The sequence below is a fragment of the Pseudopipra pipra genome, chromosome 5, assembly GCF_036250125.1.
Source record: "Pseudopipra pipra isolate bDixPip1 chromosome 5, bDixPip1.hap1, whole genome shotgun sequence".
Lineage (NCBI taxonomy): Eukaryota > Metazoa > Chordata > Aves > Passeriformes > Pipridae > Pseudopipra > Pseudopipra pipra.
Genome location: NC_087553.1, coordinates 46,176,929 through 46,194,958, shown reverse-complemented (window position 1 = coordinate 46,194,958; position 18,030 = coordinate 46,176,929). Strand labels below are relative to the sequence as shown.

Below are 18,030 nucleotides of genomic sequence, written 5' to 3'. Positions count from 1 at the left end.
TCACAAAAAATACTGTCTTATCAGATTGTTCACAGGCAAGAAGTATTTACTTCTGGGGGAAGCATTTCAATGTGTCACTATTCTAGGCATCAAACACTTTTTGATGCTCATTTGAAACCAACTGTATGTCATCAACGTGAAATAACTATAGGAATGTTAATTTTTAAACAAGTCCATTATCATTAATTGTTTAACACTTAATACAGAAAAAATTTATCTTTGCACTGAGATTCCTACTGTTTCTTTTTTTCCAGACGTTTTCCCTCAGCTGTCCTGCCACACTTTCAGCATTTTAAATTAATAATGTCTTTTAACTGAGGTAGGAAGAAGTCAGTTGAAGGCAGTCTCCCAATGGGTTACTACACACTTGACCAAATGTAATGTATTGTCATCTTTATTTAAAGGAATGCTTAACTGGAATTGAACATAGTTTATCAGACAGAAAATCTGTAGCATCTCGTGATGCAAACTGTACTTTCAGACTGCTACACTGAGACCTTTTAAGTGTAGACCAATATACTATGTTTTTCTTGGAGTATCTTTATATTTTTTATAATACATTTGTATATATTAAAAAAATTACAACCACACAAGATCTTTTGTTCACAGAGATGTTTATTTTTGTCTTCAATGTTTGTAGGGAATACGATTTCACTACAAAAGTGTCTCAGAGAAACTCCATTCAAAGTCTAGGCTTAAGAATGAAGGGAAAATATACTTTCAGCTGTACCAGTCCTGAGCAAAGTTTAAAAAAAAATTAAAAAAAATCCTCTAGATATAGGAAGCAGCACCAATTAAACCACAGGGCCTCTTACTGATATCTGCTCATGCTTTCTTTTCTGCTTGAGAATTGGTAAAAACTTAGGTAGGAAGAATTACTTTATTAGAAGGTGGACATAAGATTGTCAGTCCCAATCTCTCACCAAAAACCACACATTTTTTTATAGTTAGAGTCCAGGGCCTTAGTTTTACTTTCCACTAAGTAGTCAGGACTGCTAACAGCAAGACTGTTGCCCCCATGGTGTAACATTTTCTCTCACTTAAATTGGTTAATAAATATTTATTTATGTACTTCTTTTAATAAATATTTATTTCCTGTCAAGTTCCTGTAAAGTTACATTGTTCTTAGAAGTATACTACTCGTAGCAGTTATAAAAATTCCGATAACATCAGGTCTCAAAGTAATTCAAGTGGCTTACATTCTGTCTCATTCCAGTGAAAGGATTTCAAGCCATTGGTAACACTCAGTACTTAATAGTTGGTTTATCCAGGACATTCAGATTCAATCTGACAAAGTAAATACTTCTAAGAGTCAGAACAGAAAAGGCACTTACTCCTTTTGGGGAAGACACCTGGCAGGTAAGATTTTTATTTTCAAAATAACAAGCCCTTTTTCTAACAACAAAATCCTTAAAAAACTACCATTGGATTAACATAAACTCCATGAACAAAACTGAGTTATGTACCCCTTCTAAGAACGGTAATATTGTCTTTGATTGAGAAACTGAGAAATGTGAAAGCATCCAAAAATTCTCACAAGTTTTATTCATTTCTGTGATATTCCAGTAGACCATCATAGCTGACTAGAGGAAAAAAAATCTCCTCCAGAAAATGTATGTTTTACAAATTGAAATTTCTGGACTGTTTCTTATTAAATACTTGTACTAGCAATAAAATGTAAGACTTTAGTGTATTATAACCAGGAACATCACCTTGGTTACAACTGATAACCTTTACAGAGGAGTAAATCTTTTGTCAAACTTCCTTGCAATCGAACCGTTGCCTCAGCGATGCTCTGTATAAGGCACTTAGCAAATTTTAAGAGCATCTGACAGTACTGTTGGTAGTCTTGATTTGGTTGTGAGGATGGTCTAACAAGCTGCAAGATTAACAGAGTAAGGTGTGGAATAATCATTGAAAATAGCCATATGAACTACTGGTCACAAAACTCCTTAGAAGCCACATCCATTGTAGTTTGGGTTCCTATTACCCTTGCAACACAAAGCTACTCTTTTTTTCTAGTAGTCCAGGAATTAGACCTTTAAAATTGTATATTGGCTAATTGTACAAGAGGAATTTATTTTGTTCCTGACTAGCTCTTTAATCAAAACTTCTGCTCTTTCAATAAATTACCTGCATCCAAGAGTGAAATGTTCATAGTATTTACTATTCAATTCACAAACCCCTACATCTATCTTTAGACCGAAAGTCACTGAACCAACAGGTATCAAGAATTATAAAGCAAGACACACCTCTAAAAGTGTGTAATGCTGCCTACTTCTAATACAATACACAGAAAAACGAATACTAATAGATGAAGAAGCCATTATATATGGCTCTTCCAGGGATTATTCTGAAAATACATTTTCTTTGTTCTTCCTCCCCCCTCCTTATCCTCTGTGTTGGACTGAGGGTTTTTGAAGGTCTTTGACATTTTAGAAACAGAAGCTGGTTGGTTGGAATTTCTGTAGGAAAGCTGAGAAAGCGCACAGTATCCGTGCATGCTCCTCAGACCTTCTCTAGCAGGGACTGGGAGCGTTTTCTTAGACCTTTCAAAAAGCCTCCAGGTACTGCAAGTTACTTGGCAACATTATGCCTGCATCAGTTGGAAAGCATTTTGCTTATTTTTCCATGCTTGGAAGCCTCCCAGCACAGAATCAGATCATTTGCAGAAATGCAGATAATTGGCATCCCAGAACGCCAGCTACCTCAGCCAGAGTGCTCGAATGGGACAGGATCAGTGTAACTAAGTTTGCTCAGCAAGAATCTGTTCAGTAAGTCAATTATATAGAAACAAAGACAGTGGCGACAAAATTGATAATGACCTCTAAGCTTCACATACCATTCTCAGTCTTACAGAAACCAGAATATAATTGAAGAGCCATTGAACAGCCATCAAATTCCCCACTTACAAAAGCAGGCATAGTAAATTATTTCAAACTCACTGCATCCACGTATGCTACAGATGTACTTAAAAGAAAAATAAAAAAGGAGAGGAAGGAATCAGAATGTGTTTCCTTCAGAGCTGGAAGTGGTGATAATAAATACACATAACCTGAGATTTCCCTTGCCTAGATTAATTCATAGCTGAAGGCTGTTACAGTAAGAGATGATCAGTCAGATAGCAGATTTTCTTTCTGAGATCTGTGCCATCAGGAACTGGGCTTGACATTGAAGCATTTTTATTTATTCTGTGCAAAGAAGGATCAGTTTGAAATAGATTATTCATGGATGGCAAGTATAGATTAGATGCATATAAACAGCAAATTAGATCTGTGTTCCCAAAGCGGGTATTCACTCACCTGTCTTAACTAACAGATGCAAAGTGATTGAACAACTGCATCTTTTTTTAGCAACAAATACCTGGGAATATCTTGAACCAAATTCAATTTGTATTTTGTAGAACCCAGTGAGACTGGGAAGGAGGTAAAGAGCCACATTTCATTAGCCCAGGTTACATTTATTTCCTTCTTCTGCATACTTTTGCTTCTTCATACAGAAGAGGAAAATTGGGTGTGCAAGGGTAGGAGGTTATCAAAAACTACATTAATAGTCTCTTCTCAGCCGTCTCCTCAGCAACTCTGATGTAAATTAGTGTTACATTGGTCTACAGCCACATTTCTTAAAATCTTAAAAGTTAAAGGGGGCATGTTCACTTTGCTTTGACCAAGATCAATATTTATACACAGATGTGCTGGTTTTGGCTGGGATACAGTTAATTTTCATCACAGTAGCTGGTATGGGGCTGTGTTTTGGATTTGTGCTGGAAACAGTGTTGATAACACAGTGATGCTTTGGCTATTGCTCAGCAGAGCTTACACAGAGTCAAGGCCTTTTCTGCTTCTCATACCAATGCACCAGTGAGAAGACTGGGGGTGCACACGGAGTTGGGAGGGGACACAGCCAGGATGGCTGACACCAAGTGACCACAGGGATCCCAGACCATATGGTGTCATGCTCAACATATAAAGCTGGGGATAGAAGAAGGAAGCAGGTGACATTCAGAGTGATGGCATTTGTCTTCCCCCATCACCGTCATGTGTGACAGAGCCCTGCTTTCCTGGGGATGGTTGAACACCTGCCTGCCCATGGGAAGTGGTGAATGAATTACTTTTGTTCTGCTTGTGTTTGCAGCTTCTATTTTACCTGTTAAACTGTCTTTATCTCAACTCGTGAGTTTTTGCACTTTTACTCTTCCAATTCTCTCCCCCCTTGCACCAGAGGAGAGTAAGCAAATGGCTGTGTGGTACTTATCTGCCAGCTGGAGTTAATGCATGACTTTGTTAAACAACAGAGAACAGTGTAATTAACTACTACACTTTTCCAGGTGGCCTAGGTCCTGAAAATGTAGTCCCGAAGGGTTTCTTGCTCAAATATTCTTCCCTCTGCCAAGATATGCCACAATTTCTACAAAATAATTAACATTTTGGAACTATTTTTTTAACTATTGTTACTGAACAACATTTTTCTGGTGGTAATTTTCCTTCTAGACATATGAGACAAGGAGTGATTAGATAATATCACCATTTCATCTTTTACAAAACCCAAAATGGGACAGCAATCTCTTATGATCATTCTTAGTAATATTAACTAGGAGCTATGGAATATGCTTTTGCTCTTCATCTTCCATGTTTAACTCCTTAAAAGTACACTTAAAACTTCCTGTGCCCATTAAACTGCTCCTAAAATCTCCTGTGTCAGTAGACAGAGCAAGTTCATTCTGATAACTTTTATCTGTCTCCACAATAAAAGGGGCAAGATCAGGACCAAATACATCTGAGTGATTGCATAATATACAGTGGTGGTTTGTTTTAATAAATTTTCACCAACACAGTTAAATAAAGGGTGTAAACAGCTCCTGTATCATTAAGTCTACAGGATCTGAAACTAATTTATTTGTTTGCTGCATTTTCTTTCACTGTTTGAATCCAATGATACAGTTTAGGCCTCATCCACAGAAAAATTCTTGGGGAAGTCATGTAAACATCACTTGCTGTTGGATAATAGCATTTTCTAGCAAGTGTGCACCTATCCATTGCTGTTGCATCATTTACTCCATTCCAGACAGGAAGTTAGAATAATTTCTATAAAGCACTGACTTCTAATTAACTTGTGAAGTACTTTTTCAAGTTTAATTTAGTGGTTAAATCCTGTTAATTCCTGTTAAAATATGGGTTCTTTAGATGTCAAACTAAGCTCAGTCTAAGATTGTTGTCTGAGACAAATCTTTTAAGTCTTTTTTAACAGTTTCTCATCTTGTTAAAACTTTGACAGCCCAAAAGAAATCCATCTGAGCTTCCTCAGTTTGACTGATTTTACCATACAGTTTTTGCTAGCTTGTGAAGTTACAACCTTTCAAACTTAGACTGCTTTGGCATAAGTTGGGGCACAATTCGAGGTTAGTAAAACCTTTCAAATCTCAAACTGTATTTCCAGCACACCCAAATCTTAACATTAAGATAGAAGTACGCATTTGCAAAATGCCATATTTGACTGACTGGTCCACTAGCCAAAACCAGCACTAACTTTTATCTTACCTATCTTATTCCTGAGTAAACACAGGCCATATTTACTACAAGTATAGCACTTGCTGTTGCCTTCGGAGAAATTAAATTTAGATGCCTTTCTATTTCCATACAGTTTCAGATGTTTGTAGACTCCCTAGTAGGGAGAAGAATCAAATAAAGGCATGTGACAGAAAGAAAACAAACAGATACAGTTAAAGAACCCTGATGTACATAAAAAATACACAATAGACAGTTCCATAACAAATCCATCCTGTATAACAAAGTAAAATCAATCAGCATAATGTGGGAAACTGTCAGGCTTTTGAGACAGGAAAAAGTAAAGAATCTAAGATGCAAGATGTGAAGTTTAGAAGACCTGCCTAAACACTATAGTGAACTGGTAGAAACAAATTCTAGAAAGTACTCTCTCTCACATGGCTACTTGAAAATGTGCTATTCATAATATTAAAAAAAAAGTAAAGTGCACAAATTATAAAATCAAACCCTTTTTGAGATTTTACAATCTATGCTCCAGAACATCAAATATCTAGATAAAACATATAATAGGTTAAAACATCAGTCATTGTATTAATATCAAGACTATTAATATCAAGAATTTTAAATTTTTAAATGTAATTTATTTATTACTATCATCTCTGTTGGAATCAAGATTTATATGGTATAATTTAACCTGCTACTGAGTAGAACTTTTGTTTATCTCAAATATGTAGACTTAAATTCATGAAAAAAAAAATCAGTCTCAACTATATTTGTTCTTTTCCTTATAATTAATATAATTATATTAATGGCAAAGTTAGGAAGATAAGAGACTGAATTACTGTACACTTTATCAATGAACTATTTATACTCCATTTTCCCCCATTTCCCCCCCCTTTTCCTTTCTGAAACCAGACAATCAATCAACACATAAAGGAACTCATTTACATGGAACACTATCACACTTGTCTTTGTTGGGCCACCATTTCATGAACAATCCAGGATTTATGGCTGTTGAAGACTGGTGCATATATAGATTTAACAAATAACAGTTCTTATGCAGAGAGCAATCACAGAGAAAAATAGCTAATCAAAACACATTACAACATTAAATTTTCACTTTTTATAAATGGAGTAAAGATGCTTTTAAATATATTTACAGTTAGAAAAAGGACTTAGGATTACTACACGTCAAAATTATTTAAAAATTATGAAAGTGAAGTTCATTTAAATTATAACACTATGAACAGAGTCATACGCCATATTTTACTTCAAATTTTTCTACTCTGCTGTCAGTATTGTCATATTCCTTTTATCACCAACAGGCAAAAATTATCTTAACTTTGCTTAATGCTAAAACAAGCATAATTTCAATGAAATGCTAGCAACTTAATAGTTCAGTTAAAACCACCAGCTTTTTAGATCCTAGCTGACTTGTGTCGTATCTGTAGTTAGAAATTGTTTTTCAATGTCTTGTTCCATAAAGAAGTGAGATCTTTCTGCATTCTTTTTGATTACAACCATACTTGTACCACATTTTAGAGACGTAGTACAATCAACTCTATCCTTCCTTCCTTCCAAACTAAATGGCTACTTATTTCTCAAGATAGAGTCCTCTTGTGGGCAGTGCTGGGTGGTGTGTTCACATAAACTTAAATGAAAATACACTTCCCGTTTACTGAATTCCTGGTAATAGATTATTATTTGTTCACAAGGAATTCTGAAATGTGATAGCACTCATTACATTTTAAATTAGAAACACATTTCATAAAACTTCTTCCAATGAGATCTGCTATCCTAACACTGCTTACTTTAAAGAGTTTCAGCTCTTTTGTAATCCATTACATCAATATAGTCCCACCTAAAAATAAAAAAATAAAGTTGAGAAGCATGTATTTCTCTTTTAAAAACTAGTGTAAGTTATTCTGAACACCAGCCCAGCCCAAAAAACATTTAAGAACCTTAAAAAGCATTGTTTTACAGATACTAAGAGTTGGCCAGGTAACAGCAATGAGCAGACATCCTATTTAGTAAGATAAAGCAGAATACATAATAAACAGGTCAGTAGTTATCCATCTGAAATAGCCTATAATTAACATTTGATGTCTAAAAAGTTTAAACAGCAACACCAAGGAATGAGGTATGTATGTTCTCAGATATCACATCAGACTCTCATTTTATGCAACTAACTGTATTTCACAACTAGCATCTTACAAAATAGAACAGTACCATTGTGCCTGAAGAAGTACTGCATTAAAAACAGAAAAATACATTACTACAAGAAACCATCAAACATCACAATTGTCAGGGGCTACAAAAATCCATTGTTTTAAGCTTTTAAGAAGACATATCATACGTTGGTAATAATTTGGGGTTGGATTCACTACCAAGAAGGTCCATCCGACTTTTACATGGGCTTTAAAATATAGTTACTTTGAATGAAAAAGAAAAGGCTTATAGGAATGTAAGTGCACTATCTCCCTAAAAGGAGCTAAATGGACTTTTGTACTGAACCAGAATCTATAATTTAAAATCTATACATGAATTGTATGTATGTATCAAAACACTTATTGGTTGTAAACAAAAATGCAAAATCTGTATTCACAAAAATATTTTATTGGTAACTTTACATAATACCAGAAGGGACTGTAAATAATTCCGCTCTGTATCAGCATATTGCTAAGTGCGTAAATGTTGACAGTTTATGCCATAAAGCAGGATGGATACTGAGCTTTTTTCCATATGATTTATGACATAATACATTCTAATAGGCCAAATCAATATTAAAGAAATTGATTCAGGAACAAAAAATAATAGTATTGTTATTTTCTTATTCTTGTGCAACATCTGATATTCCTGTAATGAAATAAGTAACTAAGTGACACTAGAAAAATTTGGGGAAAGGAAACAGCACTAAGCAGAAATGAGAACTGCAGTTCTGTTATTTTTAAAGCTTTTCCAAACTTCCATATTTCCAAATGTTAGTTTTTGCCAAATGCATCATCATCTGTAGTTCAGTATTTGTTACACAACACAGAATACCAGTGTACAGCGACAGTGCAGTACTTCACCTGAATTGCAAGGCTGACTAATCAATGCTTAGAACGTGTTTTCTATTTTGCTTGTAAACATTACAATAAGTGTTTTAAGTGCCAAAAAATATTGGTAAAACCATCAACATAATTCAGTAACAGTAATCTAGTAAAATGTGTCAAACATTGGCAAAAATCCATACAAATGTTTTCTTTAATAACATTTTTCCTATTTAACCACACCAAGTACCAGCAGGTGCTTTTAAGAAGATAATTATTATGAAAATTCTGTTGCAGCAATAGTTGATTAAGTTGATCTTTGACTTGCATACATATAACTATGTTTCACAATTCCCAAATAATACATATTTAGGCAGCTTGAACTATGTTATAAAAATTTAAATTCAGTACATGCCAATAGAGGAGACTCCAAGAGTTGTGTTAGAATTCACTAAACTAAAAGTGAAAATGGACATACCAATAACACTGCATAATGAACATTCAAACCACATTTTCATGGCACCCTTACACATGAAGATTAAAAAGTTGGTATGAACATGCTTTGTAAGCACTTGTAGATTGCATTTAAATTATTATAGAATGATAGACTATACTGAGTTGGAAGGGATCCACAAGGATCATCGAGTCCAACTCCGGCCCTGCACAGGATACCCCAAGAATCACACCATGTGCCTGAGAGCATTGTCCAAATGCTTCTTGAACTCAGACAGGCTTGGTGCAGTGACCATTTCTCTGGGGAGCCAGTTTCAGTGCACACTTTGGGTGATAAACCTTTTCCTGACATCTAACCTAAACCTCCCCTCATTCAGCTTCATGTTCTTATTGTTTCTACCACTGCACTTCTTTCTTTTTTTTTTAGCTGCATAAATTATGTTCCAGTCAATATACCAATTATGTATGAATAACCTGTCATGAAAATGTGGTAACAGGTGACAGAAGTTATGTATTTGTATGTTTTGAAGAGACTAAAACTGGAGGAAATAAACTTTAATGAGATTCCCCATTCAGTGATGATGCTTCTCCTCGGGGTGAAGATGACCTGGACATTCCCCTCTCTGTGTTGTCAGAGCTAGAACCACTCTGACTGTGTTGATCTGCAGAAGCAGCACTGGAAGCAGGTGGTGACTTAGTTTTCTCCTTAAAGTCTGTAATTATGACTGTCAGATCTCCAACGGTAACTTCCAAATGCTGAGCGCTACTTCGATCCACATTTTTCAACCTTGGCCTAAACAAAGCAAATAATCACATTAAAAGCACACACACCACCTTATTATCTTGTCTCCCTCCTACTTTTTAGGAGCTCTGGAGAGCAAACACATATAAGACTGCTTTGTGCAACATCCAATACACAGGAAAACAATGTACCACAAGTGTTAACACTGGAGTGTTTCCTAGTATGTTTTACGTTGAAAGAGTTGAATATAACACATTACTACCTAAAATCATTTAGAAGTTGACATTATGAATAATGTCGCTGTGCAGCAATATGGATGTATTGCACATGTGAAGGTTTTTACTTCTAAAGATCAAATCTTTATTGTGACTATAGGAAGTTACAAATTTGATCCAGTGAAACCTCTATCACTGCAGCAGCCTGAAGCAACAATTCTATGTAGAAAATTATGTTCAATAACAAAAGATGTTGGTATCTGTCTTTTCAACAGCACAGATAGTGTTAACTTGCAGCAGGTGTTACCTCATTTGAAAGCCTCACTAGGACCACCACTATACTATTTGAACTGGACTTTGTGTTCACAGTATAACTCTGGTATTTCTGGCATACACTGTGATTTAAATTATGCACAGAGATGAGTATTACACACAGTGTTGATAGGGTATCTTCATCTAATCTTTCAATTGTTTGATTTCCTAACATCTCAGTGTCCTTAATCCTAAACATGACTTTCTAAATGACTGCTCTCTCTTGACTCTCAGTCTCTACCTAGTTCTGACCCTAATGATCAGGCATAGGAAAAGCATCTGCTACTTCTCTGCATAACTAATCCCAATGGATATTTCTGTCTTATATACTTCTCAGCTTCTCAGATTTTTGGCACAGCACTATTGCCACAATAACTTTATGCTCAGTTTGTGATGAATTAGGGGTTAAACCTGCTGCTTTTGTTTAGCAGTTTGAACCTTCCTTCCACCTGGTCTTACAGCAAGATCAAGGCTTTTACAACAGCTTATCTGGACTGTAATAATTCATGTTTTCAGTTCTAAGAGTCCAAGGTTTCCTTCAGCATCCCAGATGCAGCAGAGATTTTTAACACTAGATAATATACATGCCTTATTCTGTCACATTAATTTATACCCTAGTTCAGCCCTTCAAAGCTAAAGGGTTCTGCAAGGCTATCAATAACCAAGTTACTTTCCCACTCATCTGCAGTCTGGTACTGGTTCTCTCTCTCCCCCCCCCTATTCTATATGAAAACTAGTCACTCCCATCCTCTCTCCTTTCCAGAGATTAAGATCATCAATTTGCCTATCAATAGTTTTGTATGGTGTGAGAAATACTTTGTAACCCTTAAAAGAATACCTTAATAACTCTTAAAAAGTCTTTCTTTCACTATTCAACTGATCTCCATCTTCTGACCACAATTACATACTGTAGGTCTTTGCATTTTATAGACATCCTAAACCAATGAAACTTCACAGACCAATATTTAACCTTATTGTTTGCCACAGCACTTAAAAAGCAGTACAATCAAAGAACACCTCTTATTTTTGTTTGCAAATTACATTTTACCAATACTGCAAAAGTTTCTAGATTTTTTTACCTGGTTTTCTTATGACTGTTCTTTTTGCTTGTTTCCTTTTCACTTTTTTCCTTTTCTACTTTGTCTTTTTTCTCTTTCTTTGATTGTGTAGGGGGCACAAATTGCTGAGGAACCTGCTGTGCAACCAGCTGTGAGACAGGTCGAGGTTTCCTGTGTGCACACATATATAGACACACATAATGCTTTGACTTCACAAGTCTCAAATTGTCTACTGTTCAGTAACTAACATTAACAATTACTATAAAAAGAAATATTGTTAAAACATATCTTGCTGCTAATACTTCATTAAGATAGCATATTAAATTTAAACGTATTACAGCCTTTTGTTTCACTTACTTGCATTATCAGCAGATTTTTTTTTTATTCTACAGGATTTAGAGACAATATTTTGTGATTTGCCCTCTTCTCCCAGTTGTCATATCCAGACAGAGACCTCATAGAGCGAACTCCAAAAGATAAAGCTCCCAAAGACAACACTTTACCACCCACTCCCAGCCCCCTAAAATGCTGAAGGGGTCTGTTTTGAGTGTACTCCAATACAGACATAGACAATCTGTATCCCAAAAAGGAAAAAGCTGACCTTTAAGAGCTAAAACCACTGTTGGCCTTATACAATAAAACTTAAGTGTTTTCAGCTCAAACAAATTCATTGAAGGCAATAATAAATCCTGTTGTGTATCATTTTTATCACGTTCACTGGAAAAAAAATATACTGCACTAATATTAGTAGGATATAACTGTCAGAAGACATAGTTTGAGAGCTGGCAACGGAAACATACATCCACATTCCACCAGTACACACAGTGCAGGTTTCATTTCCAAGTTTTCATCCAAATTGACTGTGGGAAGAGTAAAGCAGGCAAAAGAATTTCAGCAGTTTATTATTTTTACGTTTTCCAAAATATTATTTTGAAATGGCTTAATTTTTATTCTGTTTTGTATTGTAATATAATTATTCTAGTTTGAAAGGAAACGTTTTCCTCTTTCCAATGCAAATGTATTTATCTATTCTCTAATTTTGGAATTAAGAAATTTCAAGTCATGACATATAAAAAAGAAGGTCCTAATACTCTGAAGACATAAATTTCTTCTCCAAAAGAATGTTTACCCTGCCAAGCTCTTGAATTTTGTTAGTTGGGTTGTGATGTTGGGTTTTGCAATTTTGCAGGTTATACGCACTGTGACACTCTGAGAATACAAACCAGTTATTAAAGCAAAAGAAGTTATCAGCTTATACACATATTTATTTATCCCAACCCACAGCATCACGCTACTGGCACTTCTTGCTTAGGTGAAGAGATGAGAAAAATAACAAAAGGAGGAAATCAACACAGCTCCCATTAACAAGTTATATTTTCAGTAATGATTGCAACAGTTCATATTACAGACTGAAAGTCAAATTACAAGAATCCGTGGAGTGTGGGAAAGGCAGTTAATATAAATTAGCTGAGATTTTGTGAGCCTTCACAGCAAGTTCTTAATGAATTAAAATAAATTAAAGCAAAGACTATTAAAATTGTCAACACAATAGAACTTTGAAGTAAAAACTAGAGTACCATTTTTATACTCTTGAACTAAGCCAACACTGACTCATTGAGAGACAAAGAACAGGAACAATCACAACTGGCAACTAGGTATATTAATTGGCAACTATATGACTACAGGCTCTTCAGGAGAGCACTAGGACCTTGCAAAGCACACATTGTACTGAGTCCATAACCACTGAAACAACTCGATGGACTACAAATGTGTAGGTTAACAGAGTAACAGGACATTTTTAAGAAAACCTGTCTCAGAATTGTTTTGACCTTTTGTCATAGCAGTTCATAACAGAGCAAGAACCACCAAGGTGTAACTGATGCGTGAGCTTATCACTTCAGGTGGAAAATATTTGTCATACATAAACAAAACTGATGATCTGTCTTGAATTGAAGATTGTTCCAGGAGATAGGGATACAGTTTCTCATGACAGTCAAGTGACAATCCCATTATTACTACAGTGACCTGAGAGAATAATCTGACATGTTACTTATGAATTAAGACAGTAGTGAACTTCTGGACATAGAATGAATTGTTTCCCAGAACTGTGGACAACACCATGATTATGAAAACTTGTTAAATAGAGGGGGAAAAAAAGTCCTAGCCAAATAATTTTAGAAGTTGTCAATTTGTAACAATTTCAGTTCTTGAGGGCAAACTAGATAATTTATATTAGAGTACACCTGGGAAACTAAGCTTAGTTCTAAGTCCTATGTTTAGAACTTCTTTTCTTAATACCATAAAATTAGTGAGACTGAAAAAGAAAATCTTTGCAACAAGGTACAGAAGTCAGTTAAGACAAAAAAGGCACAGAGAAATCATGCTTTGGAAGATGCATTAAAAATTAATCAAGAGGTTCTATGTGGTTTTGCTGTAACAATGGATACTACTCAGTTATTTTATTCCTTCCATTGAAACAGCCAGCTTTTGGTTGTCAATTATTTCTATAGCTGTCTATTAGTTATATCGATGTTCTAAATTTTATTATGTGATTTGTCACTTCCAGATTTATTAAATAATGCATTCAGTGTTTTATATTAAAAAATGAGAAAAAAAGTAATTCATATCTCTCAACATTAGGAATGTCTTTCAAGCATTCCTTTTTTTTTCTTTAGGTACTCAAAAGGGGCTACTAAATTGCAGCCAAGCACTTTGCAAGCCATGCAGGAGTTAGGAAATATCTTTATCACTCATGAAGCTTTAACCTGATAGAATTGTTCCTGACTTAGCAGTAGCTGAATCATGTCATTCAAGCATGAAGGAATTCATAGAGAAAAGGCTTTCTCAGAGAAGATAAAAGTAAGAGAAACTATCCTGTAATAGGAAATTGATTTTGATGATTTGTCAAAATACATTTTAAATTATTGGTTTTCAAAACCAGTTGAAGACTCCTTGCAATAGGCTGCTACAGATTAAGTATATACAGACAGTGTTAATACTACCTTTTATTTCATCAATATACTTATGGTAATTTGCTTTTTAAGCACATTTAAGAGTACCTGAGTTCTCTGGTGTTTAGAAAGAAGTTCTATAATCTTCTGCATTGAAATTACAAGCACTGTTGCCTCTGACCACTGGGCCAATACTGGACCACCTCAACTGAACAGTTCAGAACTACAAGCAGAAATGTTCATAAAAACAATACATATAATTTAGCCAGCCCCTAAAAGCTTTGTATTCTTACCTAGTAATGCCACTTCACTAATTTGAAGGGGAACCCTAATAAAGAAAGGCATACACTATTACAGAAGATAAGAGCTATCAGTTCTTTCCAACAGAGGTTTAAGCACTGTAGAACATTCCAGCTCCAAATATTACACCTCTCCTCTACCACCTAGTTTTCCTTTTCAGACAGTGTTATCTTTCTTCTTAGTTAACATCAGCCATACTTCTACCTACACTTCTATTCCAACCTCATCCCGTTTTATTAATTCTCTAATTCCAATGTTGTTTTCAAGGTGCTGCACACAAATATGCACATACTTCATAGTCTCCTTAAAAAAATTAGGAAAACTAACATTTTTCTTTTTTAAAAAGCCGACAGACATTAACACAAACATACAAGGATAAAGTGTTTTATCTTCTCTACAATTCCCATAAATGCTAAATGATAAGGATGTCACCATTTTAGCTCAAGTCTTGCTGCAGGATTTGATCTAGCTGCTGGTTTACAAGGTATACTTACAGAGACTGCAGCAACCTGTCTTTACTTTAGGTTTTGCGTGCAGAAACTCATTCAGTGCTGATGCTCTCAAATGAAACAAATATTTAATACTGCAAAGCATGGACTACTTTTCATTGCTGGCATTCTTAAAAAAAAAATCTTTGTAATACAGCAACTTACATGCCTAAAGATGAAAAATACTCATGCACTAGAACAAACAATACCTGGAATTTTTGGCCTGAGTCATTCCATGTTGCACAGCTCAACACAATACCTTCTCATAAGTCATTTTGAACATCTCACAGAAGTACACGCCTCCTTAATTTCCCACATTTGGTACTCACCAATAATCTATGTTAATAGAACTTTGACTAATTTGATAAAGTGAATAACTTGGTTTCATTACAAGAATGCAGGTCCATTTTGAGAATGGAAATAAAAAAATACCTATGTACAATAGAATCATAGAATCAGCTGGGTTGGAAGGGACCTTCGAGATCATCAAGCCCAACCCTTGGTCCACTACCACCATGGTTGCTAGACCATGGCACTAAGTGCCACATCCAGTCTCATCTTAAAAACCTCCAGGGACGGAGAATCCACCACCTCCCTGGGCAGCCCATTCCAATGCCTGATTACCCTCTCTGTAAAGAATTTCTTCCTAATATCCAACCTAAACTTCCCCTGGCACAGCTTAAGACCGTGCACTCTTGTCTTGCTGATAGTTGCCTGGGAAAAGAGACCAACCCTCACCCGGCTACAACCTCCTTTCAAGTAGTTGTAGAGAGTGATGAGGTCTCCCCTGAGCCTCCTCTTCTCCAGGCTGAACAGCCCCAGCTCCCTCAGCTTTTCCTCATAGGACTTGTGATCGAGTCCCTTCACCAGCCTTGTTGCTCTTCTCTGGACCTGCTCCAGCACCTCAATATCCTTCCTGAGCTGAGGAAGGAACAGAACACAGTACTCCAGGTGTGGCCTCACCAGTGTTGAGTACAGGGGAAGAATCACTTCCCTGGTCCTGCTGGCCACACTCTTCCTGATCCAGGCCAGGATGCCATTGGCCTTCTTGGCCACCTGGGCACACTGCTGGCTCATGTTCAGGTTCCTGTCAATCCAAACTCCCAGGTCCCTTTCTGTCTGGCTGCTCTCCAGCCACTCTGTCCCCAGCCTGTAGCACTGCATGGGGTTGTTGTGGCCAAAGTGCAGGACCCAGAACTTGGCCTTGTTGAACCTCATCCCATTGGAATCAGCCCAACTCTCCGGCCTGTCCAGGTCCCTCTGCAGAGCCCTCCTGTCTTCCAGCTGATCGACACTCCCCCCCAGCTTGGTGTCATCTGCATATTTGCTGATGATGGACTCAATCCCCTCATCTAAATCATCAGTAAAGATCTGAAATAGAATTTGCCCAACACTGATCCCTGGGGGACACCACCAGTGACCGGCCGCCAACTGGATGCAGCACCGTTCACCACCACTCTCTGGGCCCGGCCCTCCAGCCAGTTCTTAGCCCAGCACAGAGTGCCCCTGTCCAAGCCATGGGCTGCCAGCTTTTTCAGGAGTATGCTGTGGGAGATGGTGTCAAAGGCTTTGCTGAAGTCCAGATAGACCACATCCACAGCCTTCCCCTCATACACCAGGCGGGTCACCCGATCATAAAAGGAGATCAGGTTGGTCAGACAGGACCTGCCCCTCCTAAACCTGTGCTGGCTGGGTCTGATCCCTTGTCCATCCTGTAGGTGCTGTGTGATTGCACTCAGGATGATCTGCTCTGTAACTTTGCCAGGCACTGAGGTCAGGCTGACAGGCCTGTAGTTTCCCAGGTCCTCCTTCCGGCCCTTTTTATGGATTAGCGTGACATTTGCCAACTTCCAATCATCTGAGACCTCCCCAGTGAGCCAGGACTGTTGGTAGATGATGGAGAGTGGCTTGGCGAGCTCTTCCACCAGCTCCTCAGAAATGAAAAATTCACAGTATTCTTTAAATACAAAGAATTTCCTTCCAGGCAATTCAGGTGAACAGAATAAAAGCTTCCAAGTTAATTCAAGTTCCCAAATCTTCTACTCTACTTCTTGTTGCTTTAAGGCCCTCACTGCACAGGACTTAGGTAACGAGTTCATCATGTGTTTGAACATCAACTTCTTTCACACTTCTGCAATATGTTCTATCCTACCAGCATTGCATGGCAGAACTTATTCTTTGGAAACAGTAGTTTAGTCAATTAGCCCCCTGGATTTTACTGTCCAGGGTTTTACAAGAATTATCAAAATTGCTATCGCCAAAAGGTCTTATAAGCAGTAAATAATCTATTTATGTATGTGATGTTTGGTCAAACTTGTGAAGCTTACTGCTAAAGAATAGAATCAGTACAAAAAAGAAATGCGATTGCCTTTACAGATTCCACATAGAGGTTTTTTTACAGTATCTCCTTGGGAAAGCCTTGCAGTTTATTCCAAAAGCTGAATTATAAACACAGGGTATGCTGATACATTATGGATTAAACCCAGAACATTTGTCACAGTTCTTAATAACATAGTAGAAACTCTAAAATCAAATTCAGGCATTCCCGAATAAGTATCTTTGTGCAAAGCATAACAAGGTCAGTCAGCCTGTAGGAAAAACTACCTACAACTATTCACTAGGCTTCAGAGAAAGTCAGTCAGCTCCTTTAAATAACCACTCAAGTTTTCCTGAATCCCACATCTGTCTTCGTTTACTACTTATGAGGGACAACTGCTTCAAAAGCAACCTTCTGTAAATAGAAGAGATCCCTGTAATATCTTCTATTCTATAAACAGAAGAGAGAGAATCCCGCTCTCTCTCATGCCCTGCAGACTTGCCTATCTCCTTTCCATCTGCTACTGTGTGGCTTCTGTGTGTTTCTGACTGAGATGACTCAGTTAAGGTACTCAATATTTTTTTTTAAATGGAATTCTAATTTCAGTCATATACTAGTATTCCTCCTCCACCAGCCTCCACTTCCTTTGTTATTCCCT

At 36.7% G+C, this 18,030-nt stretch overlaps 1 protein-coding gene across 1 annotated transcript in view; it reads right to left on the bottom strand.

Moving 5' to 3' along the window:
* Window positions 1-597: 597 nt before the first annotated feature.
* Window positions 598-18,030, bottom strand: part of YAF2 (YY1 associated factor 2) — a 31,730-nt gene continuing 14,297 nt past the window's right edge. The window contains exons 3-4 of the mRNA XM_064655890.1: window positions 11,338-11,487; window positions 598-9,782 (exon numbers count right to left, since the gene is read on the bottom strand). Coding sequence (XP_064511960.1) covers window positions 9,545-9,782; window positions 11,338-11,487 — 388 coding nt within the window. The 3' untranslated portion in view covers window positions 598-9,544. The remainder of the gene's footprint in view (window positions 9,783-11,337; window positions 11,488-18,030) is intronic.